General features: G+C 43.4%; 1 protein-coding gene across 2 annotated transcripts in view; it reads right to left on the bottom strand.

Moving 5' to 3' along the window:
• Positions 1 to 26099, bottom strand: part of Msh3 (mutS homolog 3) — a 170584-nt gene that overhangs the window by 87239 nt on the left and 57246 nt on the right. For both annotated transcript variants that reach the window (XM_052159436.1, XM_052159437.1), the window contains exons 9-12: positions 21973 to 22085; positions 19136 to 19250; positions 10801 to 10885; positions 10028 to 10137 (exon numbers count right to left, since the gene is read on the bottom strand). In XM_052159436.1, the coding sequence (XP_052015396.1) occupies positions 10028 to 10137; positions 10801 to 10885; positions 19136 to 19250; positions 21973 to 22085 (423 nt within the window). The remainder of the gene's footprint in view (positions 1 to 10027; positions 10138 to 10800; positions 10886 to 19135; positions 19251 to 21972; positions 22086 to 26099) is intronic.

The raw sequence follows: 26099 nt of genomic DNA, 5'->3' as shown, positions 1-26099 counted from the left end.
TAACTTAAGTACTTAAAAAGCCTTCTAAGAAATTAAAACAAAGCAGTAGGAGAGCCATGAGAATCCTCTATTAGCTCAGTCGATGCAAGGTTGGCTAAGCAACAAGCAACAGGAAGCAGCACTGTCAAAAGGATGAGGAATGATAGAGATGTCTGAGCTTTCTTCACCATCATTGTGATAAAATATCCCGGCAAAGCAATCTAGGGGGACAAACTTATTTGGCACACAATTCCAGGTGACAGTCCAGCAGTGTGGGGAAGTCAGGTGTCAGCTAGTCATATCTGCAGTCAAGCGCTGAGAGAGAAAAAGTGTCTGCCCAGCTCTTTCTCCAACCTTTTAACACTCAGACCCAAAGCTAGGGTCACGCATGGTGGCTGGATCCTCCCACTCACAAGATAATGCTCCTTCACTGAGATCACCTTTTCCCGGGTGATTACAGATTAACTATGTCAAATTGACAACTAAAACTAACCACAACAGGTATTATCCCGAGACGCCCCGCATTAGTGCCCCATTGGTTGTTCAATGTTATACAGCCTACACCGGGCGAAAGAAGCTGCCAGAATCATTTCACTGCAGATGCCAAAGAACAATGGGCATGGGGTCCTAAAAATGACTGATTGCTCACTATCCATCATGGGCCAAAGCACAACTTGTTGGTGACACTAACACGTCACACCTGGCGATGAGCTGGTTGATAACATTAGTATCACTCAGAACAGCCCTGCCAACAGATCTACTCCTACTGACACAGTTGGAACTTCCGGGTTACTCCTTATGAGGATGTCCCTACAACCCAAACACGCGAGCACTTGAGGGAAGCAGAAGGTGCACAGACTCACGGCTGGGCGGTTAGATTTGTTGTCACTGCTTGTTTCCCATAAACAGGTTTGCTTTAAGGGGGATGATCAAAACTACCCAAGCAAACTTAGATACCATACCATATACATATATATACCATATGGTATGGAAGATGCATCTTAAACAGCCCGCCTGGGGAAAGTAAAGAAGCTGAGGGGGTAACAGCATGTGTTTCTTTTTCCGGACCTGGGCTTGATTCCCAGTACCCCGATGGCTCACAACCGTGTAACTTCAGTTGAAGGTGGTCTAATGTTCTCCTCGAGGGCTTCAGGTACTCACTGTTACACACACACACACACTACTCATACACAAAGTAAAATAAATGAATCTTTTTAAAAAGTAGCCATCTAGAAACAGAGTCCTTTTCTAAGATTGAAATATTGTACTGAGCAGTCTAGCTCTGCCTTCCAAACACCACACTCCTTACCTGATAAACAATTATAGAGTACTCAGAAAGTACTGGTACAGAAGGTGGAAGGCGTCAGGGCGGAACTGTTAAGTATATACTTTGCAAACCTTGTTGATAATGAACTTACACTGTATTAGAAAAAACAAAAACCAAGAACCCGTTTTAACAATTAACAATGATAGGATAAAATGGAATGATAAATGTGTTATGAGCCAAGTACATTGAAATACACAGAGATGCATCTAGTTTTAGGAGTCTGTTTTGAAAAAGAAACAGAATTATGAACATGATTTTTTAACCTCTCCTCCCATACCCCAACCTTCTCCCTCTCTGTCTCTTTTGTGATTGTTGTTTATAAACAGACTTCCTTTAAGGGGTCAGAGGGGACTTCCTGGGGACACACACCACTGTTCTGGATGAAGAACTATAAAGGACCAGGGGAAATGCCCTGGGAAGGCCGGAAGTGAGACAGGAGGCCAGGGCAGCACTGTGGCCTGAAAGCAACAGGAGCCACACAGCAGCTGTGACACTAAACTGAGAAACAAGGCTGGTGGTCTGGACAGAGGCCGAGGATTAGTTCGATCTAAAGCCGCTTCACAGACCCAGGCAAGCAACAGTGAGGAGGCTGCGATGGGAATGGAGGGGAGCAGGCAGTTCCAATGAATAGCAGTTATGATTACTGTAAAACAGTAGTTAGCTCACACGATGAGGTTTTGTTGCAAAGCCACAAGCCAGGAAGTCCTCCTCCAGCACTCTGAGGGTGGGCAGCCTGGGAAGCCCCACAAGTCGAAGCATAAGCCTGGAGAATGATCCATCCAGAGGCCCGGGAGAGAAAACACCCGCTCCTTCTCCGCAGTCTCCCTTCACGCTTTGCTGCTGCAGTGATCGCTGCCTCTTATGCGGGACATCACAGTAGGCCTGCATCTCACAAGGGCATTGAACCTGGATAGCCAAGGAGAGGACCCCACATCCCTGGCCCTGTGCAGACCAGAAGGCTGGTTAATCCTCACGCACTGGTAGGCAGACATAAGCTAAGACCTCCGCCTAGGTTCACTTTTAAAGAGTGGCTCAAAAGAGCAGTGAGCAACAGTTGTCACACTTTCCGTTCACCTTCAAAGGACAGAGGGCACAGGTGTAAGGGCAGGAGCAATCAGTACAGCTCCCAGGATGCACCTGGCATGTTCCCTTCAGGTGTATGAGAATAACTGATCGATTGCACGAGTGAGCCCCGTGGAAATGCTGCTGGCATGAGGTGTGGGAAACCACAGAATTAATAAAGCTTCCTGGTAATGTTAATTTTAAGTACTTCTAGGGAGTTTTGTTAATATAAATTTAATATTAAGTGAAAGGAAATGTGCAATATTCTATTACCTCCTCATTTAAGCCAGGGCAATAAACTAGAAATGCAGTCATTAATACTCCAGACATATGGCTTTCCCAAATAAGAGCCATTTAATTAATCAACTACCATGAAAATGCACTCTCTGCTTTATGAAAATCACAGGGAAATGCAGCCAAGAAGCTGATCCTAATGGTTTCCATTCCCTCAATTTTAATCATTTATGTACGCTTCTGAATACAGCATAAAGTCGGCATGCGTGATCCACAGACATTTTCTACAAACTGACTTGAATTGGAAAAGCACTCTTCCCTTTCTCTGCATAGAGAGCCATTCAATGTATAAGGACAGGAGTTGTATTTGACTCAAACGCCCCCTTCCCTGCGCGTCCCTCTCCAAGCAGTAGATTCCTTGAGAGCTGGAGCAACGCCATGTCACTGATTCAGCAGTGCAAACTCACCATCTATCCAATCCTGCTGAAGGAAAGTGTGAAGGGTGCTGTGTCCCCCCGGGCCTCACTACATCACAGGGAATAAAGGACACAGAGTCACACTTGCTTGTTCTTTTGGTAAAATAAAGCATCTTTAGGACCCAGAACATAGGAATAGCTGGAGTTATGCAATGGGACCTGGGCAAGTGGGAGCAGTGACAGGAGCACACATTTTACTAAGTGGCATTGTTTTTAAACTTCAGCTATGAGACCACCCGAAGATTTAAGTTAATGTTTGTATTGCTTAGATACTTGCACTATGAAGTGGAGACAGCAGCCATCGCCAGGGTGTCTCAGGATATACTTATCCCTCTTCCTCCCTCACAAACAAGCAGACAAGGCTCTGGCCAGTGAGGTGTGAACACACGTTCCCTTCATCCCCTCCCTCTGGCACTGTCCAGGGTGACCTAGAACCAGGGCATCCTCAGAACATGTGTAAGATCACAGTTCTAGCCCCCTGTAATCCAGAAAGAATTATGGAAGGGTCTTGGGTTTTAATGTAATGAATACATAAATGCATTACTTCCAATGTTAGAACCACGGAATTTGGGAGGTGCTTTTGTTAGCAGCTGGCTTCAATAAACAGCATATTACTTTTAGTGATAAAAGATGACTTAACGTGTATGCAAACAACAAGAACATGACACTGAGCTTCCTAAATTCTCAGGACTTCCCTAGCACAGCTCATTAAATAAAAAAGAACACTTTGCCCACCCGTACCAGCAGCATGCACAGGTTCTCCTGGCAGCCCTACTATGGATGCAGCACAAAGAACATGCAGGAAGCAGACAGTCCAGAATGGACCTAGGCAGGTGCCACGTGTGACGGCCTCAACACCCAGCCTCTTGGCCATCCTCAGAGCCTGCAAATGGGCCATTTGCAACTGTCGCTATATGTGTCCAAACAAGGAGTTGGACAGAGTTCCCTCTACACAGATGGGCCTGGGGTGACTGATGGTGGCAAAGGTACAGTAGCAGTACCATTTTTAAATTTTTGCTATTTGTTTTGTTTTGGTTTTGCAAAATAAAACAACACATGGAAAGTTTTCATTTTTCCTTTCATAAAGAACACAAATGACCAAAAGCCGCTGGCATGGAGCCTAAACCAGTACAACCATCTTAGAAATGAATCTAGAGGTTTGTTAAAAAATTAGAACTAAAATGCCCATACGGCCCAGTTGTAGTACAGTCTATCACACCACAGAGACACCAGTACAGCTATAGGCACGGCTGCTATTCACAACACTAAGGAAACACAAGTAGCCACGGTCAGACAAGGGAATGTGCTTCATACAGATAAGAGTTTGATTTACCCAAAAAGGAAATTTGTAGGGAGATGGATGAAACTAGGAAAAAAAAAAATAGTACTGAAGGAGGCGACCCAGGCTCAGGACAAACACAACACAGTCTGTCTCAGATCAGATGCTGACTTCACTTCTGTTTGATTAATGTGGAGAACTGAGTACCTGTGGAAACCAGGAAACTGGGGACAGTGGCACTTTAAGAGAGAGAGAATGGAAAAATATAAATTAAAATAAAGTAGAAGGGGAGTAGAGGTGGAGAGTTTCAGGAGGTATTGTAGGGCTGCAGAAACAAGGGAGCTTGGAGAAGGGTTGACCCAAATGAAGGAGAATTAAAAGGTAGTATAGAAAAAAAAAATCTGTGGGGCGATTTAATCCCAGCACTTGGGAGGCAGGAGCAGGTGTATTTCTGAGTTCGAGGACAGTCTGGTCTACAGAGTGAGTTCCAGGACAGCCAGGGCTACACAGAGAAACCCTGTCTCAAAAAAACAAAACAAACAAAAAAACAAAAACAAAACAAAAGAAAAGAAAAAAGGAAAAAACTCAATCTTGTAATCCAAACAGAAAACTCAAAAGATAGACTAAAGGAAGTTAACTGTGCTCCTAGAAGCTGTGGGTTAAAATATATACCACAGTCCTAACTGTGGTATGTTTCAATTGCAGCTAGGCAGAGAGGAGGCGAGGGCCCCCACAACAATTATGGCCTCTTTTCAGTACTCTTAATTACAGACCAGAATAAGAACAAAATAAATAAATAAACAACCTATTGCTGAGGGCACTGCTAGTGTTGGTTACAAGATGGATAGAACTTGAGGTGGAAGCTGACTCCCTGTGCGGTGGCATCCCTGGTACTGGAAGGCATCGAGGGTCAGGATGGCGGGCACAGGGCTGTGAAGCCTTCCATCCACAAAGCAGAGTGCCATGCAGACGTGTTGCCCTGCACAACAGCGGCACGACTGGTGAGAGGTAACCAACTGCTGCTCTCAGTTGATTAGATCAAGTCCATAAGACCCATGCATGCTGGGATTGTAAGTCCAGTTAATAATCTGCCTTAGAGTTTCTACTGCTGTGATACAGAGTGACCAAGGGGAGGACTTGTCCTTCATGAAGGGAGTTCAGAGCAGGTTCTTAAAGTAGGAACCAGAGGTGGGAACTCATGCAGAAGCCATGGAAGAGTGCTGCTTATTGGCTTGCTCCCCATAGTTTGCTCAGCCTATGTCTTTCAGAGCTCCTACGACCGTCACCATAGGGGGACACACCACTCACAGTGAACTAGGCTCCCCTACAGGAATCATCTGCCTCCCAAACTTGTCCACAGGCCAATCTTGAGAGGCTATCTTCTTAACTGAGTTCCTCAACCAAAATAACTCTGCCTTAAGTTGACACAGAACTAGCCAGTCCACAACATGCCTGGGGAGGATGCAGTACACTCCCCACCAAACATGTTACTGACACATGAGCACATGTGAACCACAGTGTGACCTATGTCCCCATTCCCATTTCTACCTTCCTGGAAGTGACCAGTGCCCTAATGCCAATAGGCCCTTTCTGTTTCTATTTCATACTTTTACACTCCTACCTGAGCCTCTGAATCTAACAAGATATTACTATTATAAGACTTAAGTAAGTGATATGATTTCATTTTTTTCCACTCATCCATGTGGAATGTGGATATATGTAATTAGGTCATGCATTTTAACTGCTGATACTAGAACAATGTGTGACTAAACAATTTACTTTTAATTCTCTACCTCTGACTTGCTTCTAAGTTTTTACTATAGTAACTGGTAATAAAAACTGGGTAGCTGTCTTCTGACCATGGCATTCATACTAGGATATGAATACTAATGGATTATAAATAGGATTTCATGTGGTCTTTGTAATTCTTATTTTACAGGGGAAGAAATGAGTCATAGACAAGGTAACAACATATCCAAAATGATAAAACTAAATAAGGAAATCAGGACTTCAGCTTTAAGTTTTGTTAACGGCTTTTAAACATTCGCCCACATGCTTGGCTAGAAGGCCTTAGATAAGTAGCCAGGCTCCATTCTTCTTATCTATTAAAAAGAAGGAGATAGTTGGAAATTAAGAGATAATCTGAATCAACCAAGCATAGCTTCCCACTCCACCATTTTCCTCTCATCTCTTGATCCTTCTGAGACGCTCAAAGAGCTGTTCCACGAGCGCTCCCTGACGGTGTGCTCACGGCTCCTCAGTCCACTCCGCTTCCTCACCCTTCTTTGAAATGTTACACTTAGACCTCTGTTTCTGGCCAAATACCTTCCTTTACTCTAAAAAATTATGTATAAATGTTTTTCTTTCACCTTAAAAAAAAAAAATCAACCCAACATTTTGGTAAATATCTCACCTAAACTACTACAGCAAGGACATTTTTCAAAGAAAAGATGGGTAGGTAATTTTTCAGAGAATTGCAATAGAGATATAAAAGTACAAGAATGTAAACAATTCACAAAATTCTGTAGTTCCTTAAATCTCACTTCAGATATTAAATCTGTGTTTAAAATATTTAAATGATGGGTAACTCCAATCTAAGCCCTCTTCTGTGTGTCTGAAGACAGCTACAATGTACTTAGATATAATAATAAAGAAATCTATAGGCCAGAGGGAGTGGGGTCGACTGGAGCAAGCAGAGGTCCTGAATTCAATTCCCAGCAACCACATGATGGCTCACAACCATCTGTACAGCTACAAGGGTACTCATATACATAAAATCAATAAATAAAACTTGAGAGAGAGAGAGAGAGAGAGAGAGAGAGAGAGAGAGAGAGAGAGAGACCCACCAGCAAAACACCGTTAGACCATGAAGGCAGCTGATCTAGGACATGCAGCCAGAAGCCAAGAGAAGCTAAAGATGCCAGCAAACCGCCATAGGCTAGGAAAGAAGGAACTAGTCTTCTCACGAACCTCAGAGAATCAGCTCTACTGAAACCTTCATCTCTGGCTTCTAGCATAAAAATCATGAGATAATAACTGAATCATGGTCCTGATTAAAACCATCAAGTCCATGGTACTCTGTCAGAGAAGCCCTATTAACTTATAAACCATCTATGCCACTGTGGCAATCTGAATAGAAATGGTCTCCATGGACTCATGTGTTTGAATGCTTGGCACTTAGGGAGTGGCACTATTAGGAGGCGGGACCTTGCTGAATGAGGTGTGGCCTTGTTGAAGAGGTGTTTCACTATGGGACTGAGCTATGAGGTCTTAGAAGCTGCAGTCTGGCCAGTGTGTTACTTTCATTCCTGCTGCCTGTGGATCAAGCTGCAGAGCTCTCGGCTCCTTCTCCAGCACCGTGTCTGCCATCCTGTTTCCTGCCATGGCAATAATGGACCAAACCTCTGAAACTGTAAGACAGCCCCACTTAAATACTTTCCTTTTTAAGAGTTGCGTGGTCATGCTATCTCTTCAACGCAATAAAATCCTAAAATACCACCAATTGTGGAGTTCAAATCCTGTAAGTTTGACCTCAAATGGGTCCCAAATATTGCTGAAAAAGATAAAACCCACACGTACTGAGAGGAGGAAGAGGAAGAGCTTTCACATGCTGCTCAAAAGCACACAGAGCTCTATTTTACCAGCCTGTCTTTTCTACAGTTTTGAGAGTTGTAACTTCTCCCATGATGCCAACAGAGATTTGACAGGAATGCAAAATGCTGCCAGGCTGTGTTAAGGACAATATTTTCATTCTTGGCTAAACAAATATTCTAATAAAAGGAAAAACAGTTTCTTCAGGCAAACTTTGTAAAACTAAACCAAAGAATGATATAACGGAAAACTGCCTTTCCTAAGGTTTCTATAAAATCAATTTCCTAGAAAGGCAAGCTGCCCTTGCAGGGCATGGCTTTACTTTCCCACCTTACTCTGTATCCTAAGATTGTTAAGTGGTATCATCTAGTCACAAAGCAGACAAGATTCTACATGCTATCAAAAGCTAAGAAAAGGAATATAATTTATATATTAATACATATTATGCAATATACTATCTATTTGAATGAGAAAAACCTTGCTAAAACTGTAATGTTTTAAGCTGAGACCTAAAGTATAGTCAGTTAACTATGTAGAAATTGAAAGAAAAAGGAAGAACATTCCAGCTAAACAAACCACCAAGACGAAGACCACAAGATGAGGAACAGCTTCTCCATACCCAAGCACTACAGGCAGGCACTACAGACAGGCACTACAGACAGGCACTACAGGCAGGCACTACAGGCAGGCACTACAGGCAGGCACTACAGGCAGGCAGTACAGACAGGCACTACAGGCAGGCAGTACGGGCAGTCACTACAGGCAGGCACTACAGGAAGGCACTACAGGCAGGCACTACAGGAAGGCACTACAGGCAGACACTACAGTCAGGCACTACAGGCAAGCACTACAGGCAGGCACTACAGGCAGACACTACAGGCAAGCACTACAAGCAGGCACTACAGGCAGGCACTACAGGTAGGCACATGATGAGGAACAGACAAGGGCAGACAGATGAAACAGTCATGAAAGGCCAAAACTTCTGATTTTATTGAAGCATAATAGAAACCTAATTGACTCAGGGATAAGAGAAGTACAGAAGTTACCTAATTTTTCACAAGTCTCTGGGTTTGATCCCCAACAGTGAAAAAAAAAATCACTATTTCACTGAAGAAATTCTTTGTCTCTAATTTGTTTTGTATAGGTCTGGTATGTCATTAGCATATGGGTTACTGGAGAAGCCATGACGATAGATAAGTCCCTGAGTCAGAGAGAAGAACCCTGGGGTATTTCAACATGAGGGGTACAGGCAGAGGGGAGTACTCACAAAGGGAATATTGACTTATTTCATTTTTAAATCTTTTAGATTTATTTATTTTATATATATAGATATTTACCCTGCATGTATATACGTATAACTGCATGCCTGGTACACATGGGGGCCAGAAGAAGTTGTGGGTGGTTGTAAGCCACCACGTGGGTGCTGGGAATCAAACTTGTGCCCTCTACCAGAGCAGCACATGCTTCCAACCTCTGAGTCCTCGTGTAATGCTTAAATCTTTCTAGCCCTTGTTTAATGTTTTAATACACAGCCTGCAACGAAATCTTCAACATGCTTTTTGGCGGTACTGAGGCAAGTGGCCAAATCATCAAGTAGAACAATCCAAAGATGGAGTCTTAAAAGGGAATGCGCATCAATTATTTAACTTTTTAAAAGCGTTGGAACCCATGCCTTACAACATGCTCCATCTATAAGAAGCTAGAGAACCACACTGAAGAATCTTCTTGCTTGAACTCAGCAGACCTGATAAAACTATAAGGGGAACCTTTTACAGGAAACAGTGTGACAATATCAGTAAACATAAATCCCATCTCGAAACCTGAAGTAGCCCACTGAGCACATGACTCCAACAATACCCACAGCATCCCATCAGGCCTGAGCTTGACTGGTGTGGGGGATGGGCTGGCTCTATGAGCCAGTACACAGTCCACTGTCAGTTATACAATACAGTTTGTCCCCATTAAAGGCCATGATCTTATTAGCCATGGCAACATTAGTTTTAAAGAAGCTAATATGCTTTTAATTTTACAATTTTATATCCCCAGTTTAAACAAATACACACAAAGAATTCCTTTTACCTTAATTTCAGCAATGGCTGGGTAACCCATTTCCTTAACTTCCTTCTCCCAAATGAAGTTTTAGTGTGGTCTAAAACCCAAAGCAAACTTCCTCTGGTCTTCATATCAGTCTGAAAAAAATCAGATAACAAGTTTTATCACTGAGACAATTATATATCACAGGGCAGGACAGTATTGCATCTATGTTGCTGTGTAGGTGTCCTATTGGTCCACCTATCCTAACTTCTTCAGTGTAGCGATGAACAAAAGGCCTTTTGCAAGTCGGGCAAATGATCCACCACTGAGCTCCATCCTCCAGCCTGATCTAAACATTGCACATGCCCAAGTACCGTGTTTCTCCTAAGAGCTGCCCATCTACCCTGTGAAGAAAGAAAATATGCCCATGCACACAAGACAAAATGTCGATATATTCAATGGATACAAAAGAGATTTCATAGTTTTGATTAACTGTGATTAATTTCCAGGACTTGGGAGGCAGAGGCAGGTGGATGTCTATATATTCAAGGTCAGCCTGGTCTAAAGAGCAAGTTCCAGGACTACCAGGGCTACACAGAAAAATTCTGTCTCAAAAAACCAAAACCAACCAGTCATCTAAACAAAGAAACAAACCAGTAGCCCTATGGTCTGTCCACCCCCGCCGGTGCCACAGTCATCAGTGTGGCATGGTAGCAGTCGGGCAGTACTCCTGAGGGCAGCCTGCAGTCTCACTCCAGCTCCCCTTTTATGTGCTGCTGCACGTCATTTAAATCAGCCAGCCCTTGTGTCAGCCTGACCTGATTCTGTAGGATTTCCAGATTCCTTAGTGTAGTTCCATTAATTCTCATGAATTCCATTCCATTTGACAGCTGTTTAAAATTCCTGAAAAAGATGAAATTTAATAAACCCACAGGTGAATACATCTATTTTAAAAAAATTAGAGACTAGAAACAATCCAATAGTGCTATGACAGAAATTAGGATTTTGACAGGAAATCAGCTGGAACTAGGAATGAAGTTGCAGGATGCGGGTCTAATGGTGCCGTGACACCAAGGCAAGAACACGAAGGGAAAGGAAGCCGGACAACGTTCCAAACTTGTTCACATCTCCAAGGACAGAACCAAGCAGACTTTTATCACTGGTAGAGGACATGGTGCTATCTTCAAGAAAAACTGTGCAACTAGCTACAAAGTCTGTCAGCACACTTGAGGCCTCCCTATCTTCTAGCCTGAGCTCATCTTGGTAAAAATGTAAAAATCTTTTACCCAACATTCCAACGTGTGCAACAAATGTTACCTACTCTATAGTTAACAATACACATTAACATGGCCAAGGTTTAGCGACTGTGGAACAGAAAGTAAAAAAGTGATTTCTTTAAACACAGCTGAAATTCATACATTCCTCGTGTTCCTGTAACTCCCAGAAAAATTTACTAATTTGAAATTATCCTCAATAATTAATTTGAAAACACATGCACAATTCTAAAGAATAATTATCAACTCATTACTAATTTCCCTTCTCAGCTAATCCAGTGGCATTAGATAGAACTGATGAACTGCCTGCTTGCTTTGTTTTTTGTACCAATCTCACTATTTAGCTCAACCTGGACTAAAATTTGTGATCCTCCTGCCTCTGCCACCCAAGAACTGTGATTACAAGCGCGTGCCCCCAAACCCCACTACTGACAGCTTTTAAGGGAGAGAAGTAATGAAGAGTCATTAAACTTCACAGAAGGACTGTGTTCTCAGTCATACCACATCCTAGCAGCACTTCCGGGTAGGGACATCTACATAAAACTCCAGTTTCCCAAGCCATCTATAGAAACAGACCCTCACTGAGAAATACAATCAGAGCTCAAGGCCATGGGGCTGTGAAGGGACCTCTGCTTCTAGAAGACTCCCCCAACCAAGGCCACGAACCCTGGAAAACCAAAATAGCTTCCCACATACTAGGAGCATTTGACCTAGGACAGATTCATTCTGCCTTTCACCGGGTGAAAACTCATTAACTTCCAGAGGGTGACAACCCTAAATCTGACAGCACATGCATGCAGCCTTCTGCCGTCCTCACAGCTGTTGGTTTCTTGAGATACAATAATCTGGACTGCAGCTGCACCATCCTTAATGCATCTAAGCTCCTCCAAGGCAAGGATTCTGAGTTCAAGTCCAACATTCATCTTCTCACAGGAGGTGGGGTTTTCTACATAGTGTGTAGCAAGGCACAGATGCTTAATGAACGGCCACCAGCTTCCTAAGGGAAGTGGCTTTAGGGTTAAGTTAGAAGCTCCTAAGAAGCACCCAGCACAGTTATGAGGTACACAATCTCACTTACAAGAAGTGCATTACGTACTGCCTGACTGTACGTCTAACGGGTGTGCACACAGATTCCCAGTCAAAGATTGCAATCAAAGGAGCTGCCAACTTGGGTTCTGAGTTGGTAACTAACCAGCTACTTGTTTGTTTGCAAATGAGCCTGATGATGCCTGCTCCTGACAGATTTAACTTACTACATCCTAGAGATGACCAGTAAACATATGCCTGAATCAAACACAGATCCAAAATATGCGCTTAGCTACTACTTTAGTCTTGTGCAGTGCTTTTACAGACTAGAACAGGTTTGGCAACCTATAAGCAAGAGAAATTTATTGCTCACAGTTCTCGGGCCTAGAAGCTAATGATCAAAGATCCAACAAATCTGCCAGGGCCTCTTCCTCATAGATAGTGCCATTAATGGGTTCACCTTTTACAAAGGCTCTAAATGGCCTCATCACCTCCTGAGTGCCTTGCCTGTCAATGGCACCACAATTATGAGGAAGAAACTCGTAACTTGAATCTGAAGTTATGCAGTTGGCATGAGAAAGACTAAGAAAGAAGCATCACTCAACAGAAAGTACAGGAAATAATTTTGTACTGGGGGTAAATTTCACTCTCTCTAGAGTGAAAATGTGTCCATGATTCAGAAATATTCCTTAGCAGCCCAAACCACCACAAGAGCAGTATAATAACCCCATGAGCCCAAAGTCTACGCCCCAAGACATGGTGTTTGAGGTCAGGAGTGTAGAGCAGCCTCTGGTCCACCGTGGGCTGGCCTGCCACTGACTAACAGTGAAATGCTGCTCCTACCATCTGACATACGAGGGAACCACTTCAGTAAAGTGTCGTCAGAAAAGAAATAGCCAAGAATTGGAAACTTAAAGAGCTTTCTGAGTGCCTACCTGCCAAGAAGTATCTATGAAGAATTTGGTCTGGACCAATATACTATCCTGAACATGGAATCAGAAAGGAGATCTAGAGGTGCTATCTGCAAATAACTCTTCAAACAATAAACCAGGTGGCTGGTTATTCAGATTGGCTGTGTAGTTCACAGTCCCAGACCTTCAATGAGAAGAAGGCCCTGTGCCCTTCAGTCACTGGAGCCCAAGCCTTTTGATGCATTAAGTAAAACATTTTGTTTGTTTGGTTGGCCATGGGCTTTTTGTCACTGTCTTTCTTTATATCCTAACTAAACAAGAAATCTAAATTTCAAATTGGATGCAGTAAAAAGATTCCTTTAAGCTGAAACCTCCACTGACTTAAACAAGATATTGGCCAGTGGGCACTCCTCAACTAGACTGACTCTTAAAGCACATAAATTCTAAGCAGCATTGAGGACTTACTGTGCTCTGGGAATTTCCCGAATTTGAGGGTGGTAAAAACTTTGGAGAGGAGCTTGGACTCTTCTTTCCAAATACAAAAGAAATTTCCTTTTTGCTACTGCCTGTTTCCACGGGGAAATCTCTACATTTCGAATAGAAGATTCTATCTGCTAGCATCCCCAGGTTCTGAACTGTATACAGTTTTTGATCACTAGTCTAAAATATTCAAGGAATTCTGAATTATTTATAGTCATGGAAGATGCTAGTGTTTGTGCGCTTTGATACGAACTCATAAGCAATGCCTGGCCAGAGCTCATGCAGTACGGATCTGGACAGAAATGGTGTGAGTCATGTGGGGAAAGACTTCATTAATATTTCAGCAACAGAAATACACAGGTTGTCCATTCTTCTCGGGCTTTATAAGAGAAGAAAGTAACCTTGGCAAAGCTTGCTGAGGAAGTGAGGGGCTTTATCAGCTCTACTCTACTTTCTTGAACAACAGAGAAAAGAGACCGCTCTTTCCTCAGAGCAGTAGACACATACGTGATAGTTCATAATGAGTGGCCGGAAGCCCCAGAGAGCCTATTCAAGTATTACTTTAAATTAGAAACAAAACCAAAACACTCTGCCATGTGGCTTGTGAATGAGCAGATCTCTGTGGGTTTTATCGATTCATTGTTTATCTAACTTTGGGACAGTCAATAATTATGAATTTTATGTTGCACAGTAGAATAACAACTCAGTTTCACTGTACTTTCACTCCTACTTGAATCATAATTACGTAGACAACTAACTCTGACAGTCTCTAGAGGCCGCCAATAAACCTGTTAAGGAGTAGAATGAAGGCCTAAACCTGCTCCAGAGACCCTGCCCAGGGTCAGCAGGGAGGTCCACAGAGTGGGGAAAAAGCATTCCCAGCTATACAATACGGAAGGGATGGTCCAAGGACTCCAATACAAAGTATCAAGAGAGCAAACAACCCAACCAAAAAGGGTAGGTGTTATATGTAAATAAAGCTCTCAAAAGAAGAGATGAAATACCTTTTAGCCCCTCAGTGGCAGCTCACACCTTTTACCCCAGCACCCAGGAGACAGGGGCAGGAGGATCTCTGAGTTCCAGCTCAGCCTGGATTACAGATAAAGGGCTTAACAATCAGGGCAATACAAATTAAAAGTACTTTGAGATTTCATCATGCTCCAGGCTTACATTACAAAAACAAATGACAACAAGAGGTTGTGAGGAGGTGGGAAAAATCCCATCTGCACTGCAGGTGGGCATGGAGACTGCGATGGCCACTAGGATAGCCATGTGGACTCTGACACTCACTGCAGTGAGTTTGTAGATCTGTAGGGAGCTGATCCCAGTGGTACCGGCTCCCAGTCCCTGAACCTGGGACGCCTTTCCACTTTATTTGGGCACTCTTTAATTCTTTTCATTAATATCCAGTTTTCAGAATATTGACTCTACTTGTTATTGTCATTGATATTCTACATGAAGTTCTAAGCAAATAAATCTTAACAAGAGCTACCAAAAATGGAAACAAACGCATTTTCAACAGTAAAAAAAATCCAATTCCTTCAGAATTTCCTAGTTTAGTACTTCATTTAATTCACATAGTAATTCATTTAATGTCACAACTGTGGTGGACAGCTTTACGTTATTGTGAGAAAAGAGCCACTTATAAGAGAGAGGGAAAGGCTGAGACTGGCTCGCAGTGTCAGAGGCATCAGCACATGGTCACACAGGCCCATGGCACTCCGCTCTTCACCCAGACGGCAGGCACAGCATGACCAGGAAGAATGACAGAGACAGGAAGGCGCCAGGAGCCCAGGGGCCTCTTGTGGACACATCCGTGATCACCTGCCTCCCCTGAGCCTTTGCGGACATTCAGCATCCAAACTGTAGTAATTACTACCTACTATCATCGTCTCTGTACACTACTATGTCGTCTTGGTCAGAACAAATCTACTTAAACTCTTAAAACAATTTTCTAACTTCAAAAATTGTATTATTTAACCAAACCCCATTTCATCTATGGTGATAAACAACTGCTACTACAGTGTAGTTTCTCTGTTCCACCTAAAACTGCTGGAAGGGTCCGATGACCTTTCAGTGCACACCCATCAAGGTCTCTGGGACACACACAGCAACATCCGTAAAAGCCTTTGCTAAACAACGCAAATCTCAATTAAAATTTCCTCTGAAAGTACACCTCGTAAAGAGAAAGCTCGCACGTTCAGCAACTGTCCTAGTCAGGGCTTCTATTCCTGCACAAACATCATGACCAAGAAGCAAGTTGGGGAGGAAATGGTTTATTGAGCTTACACTTCCACATTGCAGTTCATCACTAAAGGAAGTCAGGACTGGAACTCAAGCAGGTCAGGAAGCAGGAGCTGATGCAGAGGCCATGGAGGGATGTTTCTTACTGGCTTGCTTCCCCTGGCTTGCTCAGCCTGCTCTCTTATAGAACCCAAGAGCACCAGTCCAAAGGTGGAACCACCCACAAGGGGCCCTCCCCACTTGATCACTAATTGAGAAAATGCCCCACAACTGGATCTCATGGAGGCACTTCCCCAACTGAAACTCCTTTCTCTGTGATAACTCCAGCCTGTGTCAAGTTGACACACGAAACTAGCCAGTACAACAACCTAAGATTGCAAAGAACCACAGCTGGATTGAATGCCCAGGAGAATGTCTGATCTTCCTTGGGTAACTCTTTCTCCAAAGCCTAAGCTCTACAGAATTATACTTTCAGGGTGACGCTCAGAGGGAAGCGGCCTGCCTCCTATGGACACTTCACTTGCAGTTCATCTTTAGGCAGACAGTACCAGTTTGGCCACCATCTTTATGTATGAATCTTGGTTTCTAATAGCAGTTAATCTCCTTCCAAATAAGCAATGTCTCTCCTTCTCTTTACTACTGTCTTTACTGCCTGCCTACAGAGTGCTGTTGGGGTATACACCGTGGAAGGCCCATCACTCTGAAGCCCTTTATATCTTTTGTGTGTGTGTGTGTGCGTGTGTGTGTGTGTGTGTGTGTGTGTGTGTGTGTGTGTGTGAGTCTATGGAATCACTGCAAAGGCAAACAATTTGACGTACGCTAAGTCACCACCAGAGCTAGCTCCCTGACCATTTTACAAAGACACCTCCAGGTATGTACAGAGAAGATGTCACACTACCATCACAAATATACAAAGAAAAAGCTCAGTGTTGCTTAATTTAGTCAAAAGATTCACCCTTACAGAATTCAAAATGAAGCTTTTCAAAGTTTAACACACAAAGAATATCAGTGTTTTATGACCTGGAGCTGTTCTTACTTCTACCTAAATGAGAGGGCACAACCCTTCATCTATTCCTAAACACAGCGTCGCCTGCTTCAAAACACGTGTCTGCCTCATCCCCAGGCTCCTGACGTGCAGTGGGCACCTGTCACTGACGCTTCAGCCACACAAGCGGGTCTCGCTTTCTTTCCTTTCTTTTTCTTTCTTTCTTTTTTTCTTTTTTTTTAACAGGGTTTCTCTACATAGTTCCGGTTGTCCTGGAACTCAGAGATCTACCTACCTCTGCCTCCAAAGTGCTGGGATGAAAGGAACATACCACTATCACCCAACTAGGAATCGTTTTTAATAAGCCTGTCTTTGGACCTTAAAGTAGAACCCAAGAAGATATATCCTATGCTTCAAAGCTTTCTAAAGATAAAGCCTCTCAGCCACATTAAAACATTAAAACATGTACTGGTTAGTCTTAAGTGTCAAGCTGACTGGGCACGTGTGTGGGAATCTGCACCGGTCCTTCCAAAGGCTAACTGCAGTAAGGTCTGGCCTGCCTAGTGAGTTGGATGTGTTAGTCCCTGCATGTGTCCCTAATGGGATGCACTAGGTGAACGGGAGACGGTGGCCTGCTGGAAGTCTCACATCACTCACTCAGGCCTCTTCTCCACTGCTGCGGTGCCTCCCCAGTGCCATGACATAAACTGTTCCACCACACCGTCCCCACCATGATGGACTGACAACTCTACAACTATGAGCCAAGGTAATCGTTCTCCCTGTGAGCTGTTCTTCCCGGTATGTTAGGCACAATGATGAAGTCACTACTGCATGTGCACAGAATGATCTAATCCACCGATTTAAAACTCTATCAACTACAACCCCACTACACTACCTCCTTGGCCACGCCTCGTTTTCCTTCCTTGTCCATGAGGGTGGGGGATCGCTGTTCTCAAACTGTGCATCACTCCTGGACATTTCTCACTACTTTCCCCAAATACGTTCTGTCCTGTTCTGGTCTGTTCTAGAAGTTTTTTAACTTCCTATAAAAACATGCAGTTCCTTTGCCCAACCTGCTTTCTGGCTTGATACATTGTCAATAAAGATTTTAATGCTGACCACGCAGGTCATTTTCATGGTTATAATTTTCCCTATAAATATGACACAATACTTTACTGTTGGTGGGTATTTAAGTGCCTTAAATAAGACAAAACTGTTTCCAGAGAACTGATAGCCTATTTGATTAAAACACACAACAAAATACAAAATTCCCAAGGAACCTGTTTTTCTTCCACTCTCCCCATAACCTTGAATAACACAAACTTCAGATAATGGCATTTTGCTGAGCTAGCTCCTACCTGCTCAGTGCCTCTGCAGAATGGGCGGGGCGGGGATCTATAACAGGATGACTCTTGACAGAGCCAGCAAGAAGCTGCTGAAGGAGGCATACAGAAAGGCAAGTGAATCATCCTCTGCCTTCTTTGCACCCTGGTTATTAAGATAGTATTTTCCTATAATGATTATTAGGTTTAAAATTATCACCATCTTTGTGGTCTGTGAAATCACGGAAACCAAGAATAAGAAAATTTGCAGCTTTAAATTTTTTTTTTGTTTTATCTCCTTTTCATGTGCATGCATGTGTGCTCTGCAACTGTGTGACATGTTTACATGTATATGGGCCCGTGTATGTGTGTGCGGTTGAGTGAACACGTGTGTGGGGACCCAACGCTGAGATCAGGAATCTTCCTAGGTCCCTCTTCCGCCTTATTCTTTGTGGCCGAGTCTCTCAGTCAAACCCAGAGTTCTCTGCCATGCCTGACACGCTGAGATGCCCTCCCCACACTGACGTCAGTCACAGAATGAGTCATCATTTCTCTACAGCAAACACAATTTGGCAGTTTAGTTAATACTTATTTTTGTTATTCTAGCAACAGTACTAGGCAGTTCATCCTTGTACCCTTAGTGGTAAGCCTCTGAGTATAAATAATCCCTACTGTGGTGGTTTGAATGAAAATGGACCCAAAGGCTTGTGTATTTGAATGCTTAGTCTCAGGAAGGAGAACCGTTTGAGGATTAGAAGGTGTGGCCTTGTTGGAGGAAGTATGTCACTGAGGTGGGGTTTGAGGTTTCAAACATTTTAAATTATTAAAATTTTAACTATTATTAAGTTTTAAAATATTTTGATTGTAATCCTCTTCCAGTCTTCTTTTAGACCTTTTGCGACATTACTTACTCGGGTTTGGACAGCATCTTTTCCAGGTTAAACTCCTTGAGGTACCTTATTACGGCAGCCAAGGCGCAGGTCACAGGCTTCTCCAAGTTTAGGACACCAGAGAGACTCTGCGAGCCTGAAAACAGAATACAGATCCTCAGTGATATTACTGTTTTAAAAAATACACATTTAAGTCAAAGTCATCTATAAAAATTATCATTTCTATCATGTATACCAAGCTTGCAGTTGGAAACCAAACTGTGATTACGAAGAACTTACAGCATGGAGGGAAAGTATTTCTTGTCTCTTCTCCTTCTCATGAGCACGCGTCACTTTTTATTAGACTGAATCATTTTTGAAAAGTAACATATTTTTCAAATCAGAAAAATCTTAAATGCTTTCACTATAAAAACTTTAAACCATATATCAAAGATGTGTATGCAAGGAGGTGAATTGACCAACATCTACAATAGTAAAAAATATATTACAATCAGCCTAAATAAACATCCACAGGACAAAGACGAAATAAATGCTAGTAAATCCAGATAATGAACTGTCTACTTTAAAAGGATGACTGACATCTGTGTCAACTAACGTGAAGGCTGCCCACAGCACACTGCTCCAGGCTTGACAAGGCAGTGTGCTGTCACCCTCATCTCTGCCCAGGAAAATAGTTCAGAAGTTTTCCATCCAGCCACCTGCTCTACCCCGCACGCTATCGGGGATTCTTAATGCAGCCAAAGAGTTCTTTTTAATGTGGATATGAGAATATTAGAGAAACTATCCAACGCCCTCCACAGGCGATCTTCCATCTCGTCCACTGAAAAGCTCCCCCCCCATTACCCTCGGTTACCCTGCACAGACTCCTGCAACCCCGTACCTAAGGCACTACTGCGCCCTGCGAGCTTCCACTCACTGTGCCCCCAACTCCTTCTCTGTGCACACTTGTCACATGCTGCCCTCTCGGTACGCTTCCATTGCCAGCCCATTCAAAGCTCAACGCACTTCTCTGCCCTACTGTCTGCTTAGTGTTATCACCACTAACGCACTAACTGTGAATGCCGTCCAGACACAGACAGTGTCTGTGAGGTTGCTCATAAGACAATCCTGACAGAGAATGCCAAACTGCCAAGGGTCCCCCCCTTGATAGTCAAGTGACAAGGGTAGAAATGTTTTTATTTTTCTTTATACACAACTGTGTTGTTCAACATTTTTTACAGACATTGAAAAGAATTACAAAATGCCCTCTGTCCACCAGCCCTGCTTCATCACTTAACTAAAACTGTTCATAAACCTAGGGCAGTAGTTGTCAACCTGGGGGTCTCTACACTTTATAGAGGTTAAAACCCTTTCAGGGACTACCTAAGGCCATCAAAACATAGATATTCACATTATAATTATAACAGTAGCAAAATTACAGTTATAAAGTAGCAATGAATACAATTTTATGCTTGGGGGTCACCACTACATGAGGAACTGTATTAAAGGGTTAAGGTATTAGGAAGGTTGAGAGCCACTGGCCAAGGGAATAAGAACTGAAGAACAGCCCCACAGACTGAGAGTTCATTTGTATCTCCTAGTTCTGTTTCCCTGGAAACTGTAAGTGTGGAGACAGTACCATCTCCAGTAAGAATTCCTTGCAGTCAGTGAGTTACACTGGCGTAGAAAGAGACATACTCAGCCACAGAGTGCTGACCCTCCGAGTGCCCTACTCTGACAATCCGGCAAGTTCCTTCAGAGACTGCATCGAAAGAGTCCCCTAGGGCATGGAACCCCTAAACCAGAGCAACTCACACCCACAGAGGAGACTCTGTCACCTGGGGATGAGTCCCACAGAGGAGACTGTCACCTGGGGATGAGTCCCACAGAGGAGACTGCCACCTGGGGATGCCATGGACATCCCTAAAGGCTGCTGTGAGCGTGGCTCACACGAAGGACGCATGCTCAGTAGACAGGCCACTTTCCGTCCTATAACATTTCAGTTACTTTGTGGCTCAGAGATAAGACATTGTGATGTCTTAGGATATGTTTATTTGAGCCGAAGATGAACTCTTGATGCTAGGCCATGCTGCTTTCCAGAAGCGGGGTACAGTCTCTGACGTTCACTAAATGGGATTTAAAGGCACATAAAGCCAGACAGTGACACCTAGGTGACGGAAATGACGAGACAGTAAGGCTTGAGCAGGATGAGCTGGGGACAGGGCTGATGGTAAGTATTCTACAGTGTGTGGCAGGGAGGACATGTTTGTCCTGAGAGAACAGGAAGTGCCTTTTCACCTTGCCAACCCTGCAAGTGATGCTGACAGAACCTAGACTGACAGGCACACGCTTCATGCCCTACTATGTGACAGCCAATGTGAATTTTTAAACAAATAATGTTTACCACACGTATTGAATCTACTCACTAATGTGCTGGCATTATAATTCAAGCAACCAACCTTCTAAAATGGTAGACCCCACCAGAATTCATCAAACATTCTACTAAGCAAGGACATGAGCCGTCTTTAGAGATGGAGAGAAAGGGTGGCACTTGCACGTTCACTGAAAGCGTCTGTCTGGCCACCAGGGGCTCTCGTGCCACCGCTGTTTTCTTCCAGTGGCTGTGTGTTTTGTGTCTTCTGCTGAGACAGGGTTTTTCCCACTAAACCTGGCTAGGCTAACACTAGAAATCCCCCTGCCTCAGCCTTCTCAGCACTGGGTGAACAGACATGTGCCAAGCGGGCTCAGCTCCCATGGTATTCCATGAACAGGAGCTGTGCCCTCGGACGCCCCCAGATTCTACTTGCTTCCTACTTGTCAGCTGAGAGCCACACTCGATGCAGGCGAAGACATGTGGGTGACACGAATAAAAGACTTACCCTGGCTGTCAACTGTCTCTTTAGCATAAAACTCTGTAACTGTCTGGAAAGCATGGCTGTATTCAAAGTAAGTATTATTCATCCTTTCCACTCGAATTCTGTCATCCCGCACACTGAAAAGAGAAAAATTGAAATTTGAAGAGATTCCCATTATCCTGAATTACCGATATTAAGGCATCGGTCTTGAATAAGCACAAGAAAAGGCGGACTCATTTCTTACTGTCTTCAGCACCCGCTGAGAAGAGAGTGAGAGTAAGACTCCACTCTCTCAGGAAAGGGCTCTCCTCTCACAAGGAAGCTCAACTGTTACTTTAATCCAGTAGCATTTTACAGTACCTAGCACACTATGACAACCTCATACTGAATAGCAAAAGAATCCACTGAAATTAGAAGCAACTGAAGTGGAAATATTAACAGAAAAAATTCAAAGCATTTTAACATGACCACATGAATTGCTTAGTAATTATAGCAAACCAAACACTGAAGAGTTCGTTCTTTGAGGAAGGAGGCAGCTCTGTCTGCTGACTTTTTTATGAAGTTCAGTTTCATCCCAGCTCTAGTCAGGTATACAGTCACTTCCTCTCAGGTCAGTTCTTGCTCTTAAATAACCTAACTATGTAACCCTTTAAAGTATGAATAAAAGGTTTTATAAATAAACAAAATCCCATCGTCCCTGCTGGAAAATTCAGGTCCCACTTTCCCTGACTCCCTCTCCTCATCTTCCATCTTTCTCCCATCTCTGGATGGCTGCTCACACCCTCACAGCCCAGACAGACCCCTCCAGTCTTTACTGTTTATCTGATCAGACACACACACACACGTACCACACACTCACATAATCTATTCTTCACTCTATTATAAGCTGATAACGCTATATCCCAATTTGTTTCGCTACATTGTATTTCTTCAAAATCTCTGCTGTGTAAATGCCTTGTCTATAACTCGTTCTTTTGAAGGGTTGAAGATGTGTCAGTCTGTAAATGCTGGTTTATTCAACCTTTTCCCCATTGCTTGATATGCACGCAGCATTAACAGTTCATTATGTACTATGTTCAAACACTTTTATTTCAAAATAGTAAAATATCAGATGCAGCTGTCACCCCAGTCACGTTCATCTAGCACCTTAGAATACAAACACAGTCGTGGACTCAGTGTGCTCGTAGGCCCTGCAGCACGGTGAGCATACTGGCACATGCTTCTAACCTGCCAAAACTTCTAAAACTGCTGTCTTACTAAATCCGCAGTTTGCTTTGGGGCACAATGCTATACTTTTAATGTTTACAAAGGCATACTTTACTTATTTGTAAATCTATCTAAGTAGTCCATTGAATCTTATATGTTCTACTAAAATCGATACTTGTTTTTCAAATATTATTTTCTTAAACTTAGTTTTGTAGATGGCATGAAGTTAGAAACACGATTTGAATCTCCTTATAATTATTATCAATCAGATATGATCACAGAGCACTGCACTTAACCTACCAGTGCATGACACTCCCTCACTCCCTATCTCACATCCCTCTAGGTGTGACCCTGTTTCAGTTCTCCCCCTCCCACTCTGCTCTTTTCTGAGGAGAAGTGAAATAAGGGGCAGGGGAAAGAGGAGGGAGGGAAGAGACTGGGGGAGAGAGGAGAAGGAGGAAGAAAACTGGAATCAAGACGTAATATATGAGAGATTAAATAAAAAGGAAAAATAAATATGGAAAAATCAATCTACTGCACTAATATCTGTTCCTGTGCATCTTACATTGCAGGGTCTGTGTATCTGTGTCGTATTGTCTGGGTAGCCAGTCTCTGTTTCTATGCCATATTGTCTAGCTAGTCAAGAGACTGTAGCTTGTTCTTCCAAAGCTTGTCTGTCCTCTGATGATCCTTATAAGTTCCAGCTCACCCTACCCAATGTCACAAAAAACTTTACTAAGATTTTGACTAGCTATGTAATACTGATTTAGAAAGAGATGTTACCTTACCAGTAATGTTCACTGTTTAAGAAATGGTGCTTTCTATTTACAGCTTTCATATTCAACAATAACATGCTATAATAATCCAGGGAGGGTCTACATTCCCAGTATATACAGATGGTATAGAGCCCAGTGTCAGAAATTCTCATGTGCACGAAAGTTAGATCCACTGATCTAGACACTTAGAGTCAGAATGGCTGACAGGAGAGGCACTGGGCATCAGGAAAGGGCAGTGCCAGCTGCTCTAGCGCCTGCCTGCAGGAATCGGGTGACCTAAGACTACAGAGGACTTAGAAAGGCTTAGACAGCCAGACTGCACACCTGCACCATGACAAACTAGAAGGTCTCTCAGCTTCCTGCTTTTGCTCCTTATGCAGCCCTTCTTGAACTCTACTAAAACATAAGGAAATTCCTGATATGGTGCCCTGCACCGAGCTACAGGAAACTCCTACTTTTTCTATTTTTAATGACATTTCTTGTGAATAAGGAAAGTGTAAGGTCTGGTTTAAAAGTCCCATTGTGAAAGCCAATTAAACAGCAGCCTGGTGCTCGGTACTCTGTGCTGAGCAGATGAGGTGAGTCCTAGACAGACAGCTCCTGACTGAGAAAGACACAGCTCACTCATTCCTATTGCTACACATAAAAATAACCACAAGGATAAAATCTCTTATGTGGACGCACGGCACGCATCACTCAGGTTCTTAGTTTAGTTTATAATCTAAAACAACAGACAATGCAACAGACATAATGAGGGTCTGCAGGAGACACCTCCCTTCAGTACCCTGGGGAGAATAGACAGCTCACTTTACAAAAATCAATCAATCACTGTAATAATGCTGTTACTTAATCAAAAATGTTACTGATCAATTTTTGCTGAGAAAATAGTCTTCAAAAACATAACTTTGTAAAAAGTAAAACCATACACACCATTTTTACATCTATTCAAACACTGCCATGAAAACAAAAAACAGACTGGCTGAATCAAAACCTACAATAATACACTGTGACTGCACAGAAGTACCCAAGGCAAGCAAGCGGGATGAGCAGTAAGACTTATACTCTGTCTTCAGCCATGAGGGAAGCAGACGGACACACCAAAGCATCTGGCACCAAACAGCAACCACACCACTGCAAACAGAGCAAGGAGTAAAGAGCTGAAGCCTGGGCGAGAGTAGTACAACCTCTGAGCACTAGCACTCACAATCTACTGCAGGGTGTGGACAACTGAGCAAGAGCACTCGCAGTCTACTGCAGGGTATGGACAACTGAGCACGAGCACACACAGTCTACTGCAGGGTGTGGACAACTGAGCACGAGCACTGGCAGTCTACTGTAGGGTGTAGACAACTGAGCACGAGCACTGGCAGTCTACTGTAGGGTGTAGACAACTGAGCACGAGCACTGGCAGTCTACTGCAGAGTGTGGACAACTGAGCACGAGCACTCAGTCTACTTCAGGGTGTGGACAACTGAGCACAAGCACACACAGTCTGCTGTAGGGTGTGGACAACTGAGCATGAGCACTCGCAGTCTACTACAGGGTGTGGACAACTGAGCACGAGCACTCGAAGTCTACTATAGGGTGTGGACAACTGAGCACGAGCACTTGCAGTCTACTGCAGGGTGTGGACAACTGATTACGAGCACATGCAGTCTATTGTAACGTATGAAACCTCTAAGACCTATAAACTGACAAAACTGCCAAAGGACTCATAGGGGGAGGGGTTGTGTGTGTGCAAGTCCACATGTATGTATGTGCATGTGCCTGTGACAGACTGAGGTCAACCTCATGTATCCTTCCTCAAGGATGCTGCCCACGCTGTTTCTCAGACAAGGTCTTGCCGCAGTGGCCCAGTGATGTCTGTAAAAATGGTATTTTACAGACAGGGGCGAAAAAGAAAAATGTCTCCTGGGAATAACGGAACTCTCTGTATATTTAGAAGCTGATAATCTCACCTGGCAATTTGCTATATTCTCTTACTTTCTGGCTATTTAAGATGGGCCCTTAGTTCTCAAGTAGCAGTTTACCCTGACTTCCTCCTTTTCTCTCTTCACTGGGATTTCTAAGGCCTGGCTGATAATCCGGTCTTTGAAGTCAACTCACTGACCGCCAAACCCCCTTTTTAGAATTGCGATGCCTTGCCTCATAGTTGTTTACATAATTACT

Source organism: Apodemus sylvaticus, chromosome 16 (assembly GCF_947179515.1).
Source record: "Apodemus sylvaticus chromosome 16, mApoSyl1.1, whole genome shotgun sequence".
NCBI classification, from domain to species: Eukaryota; Metazoa; Chordata; class Mammalia; order Rodentia; family Muridae; genus Apodemus; species Apodemus sylvaticus.
The sequence above is the reverse complement of the archived record's forward strand: the minus strand, read 5'-3'. Positions and strand labels throughout refer to the sequence as shown.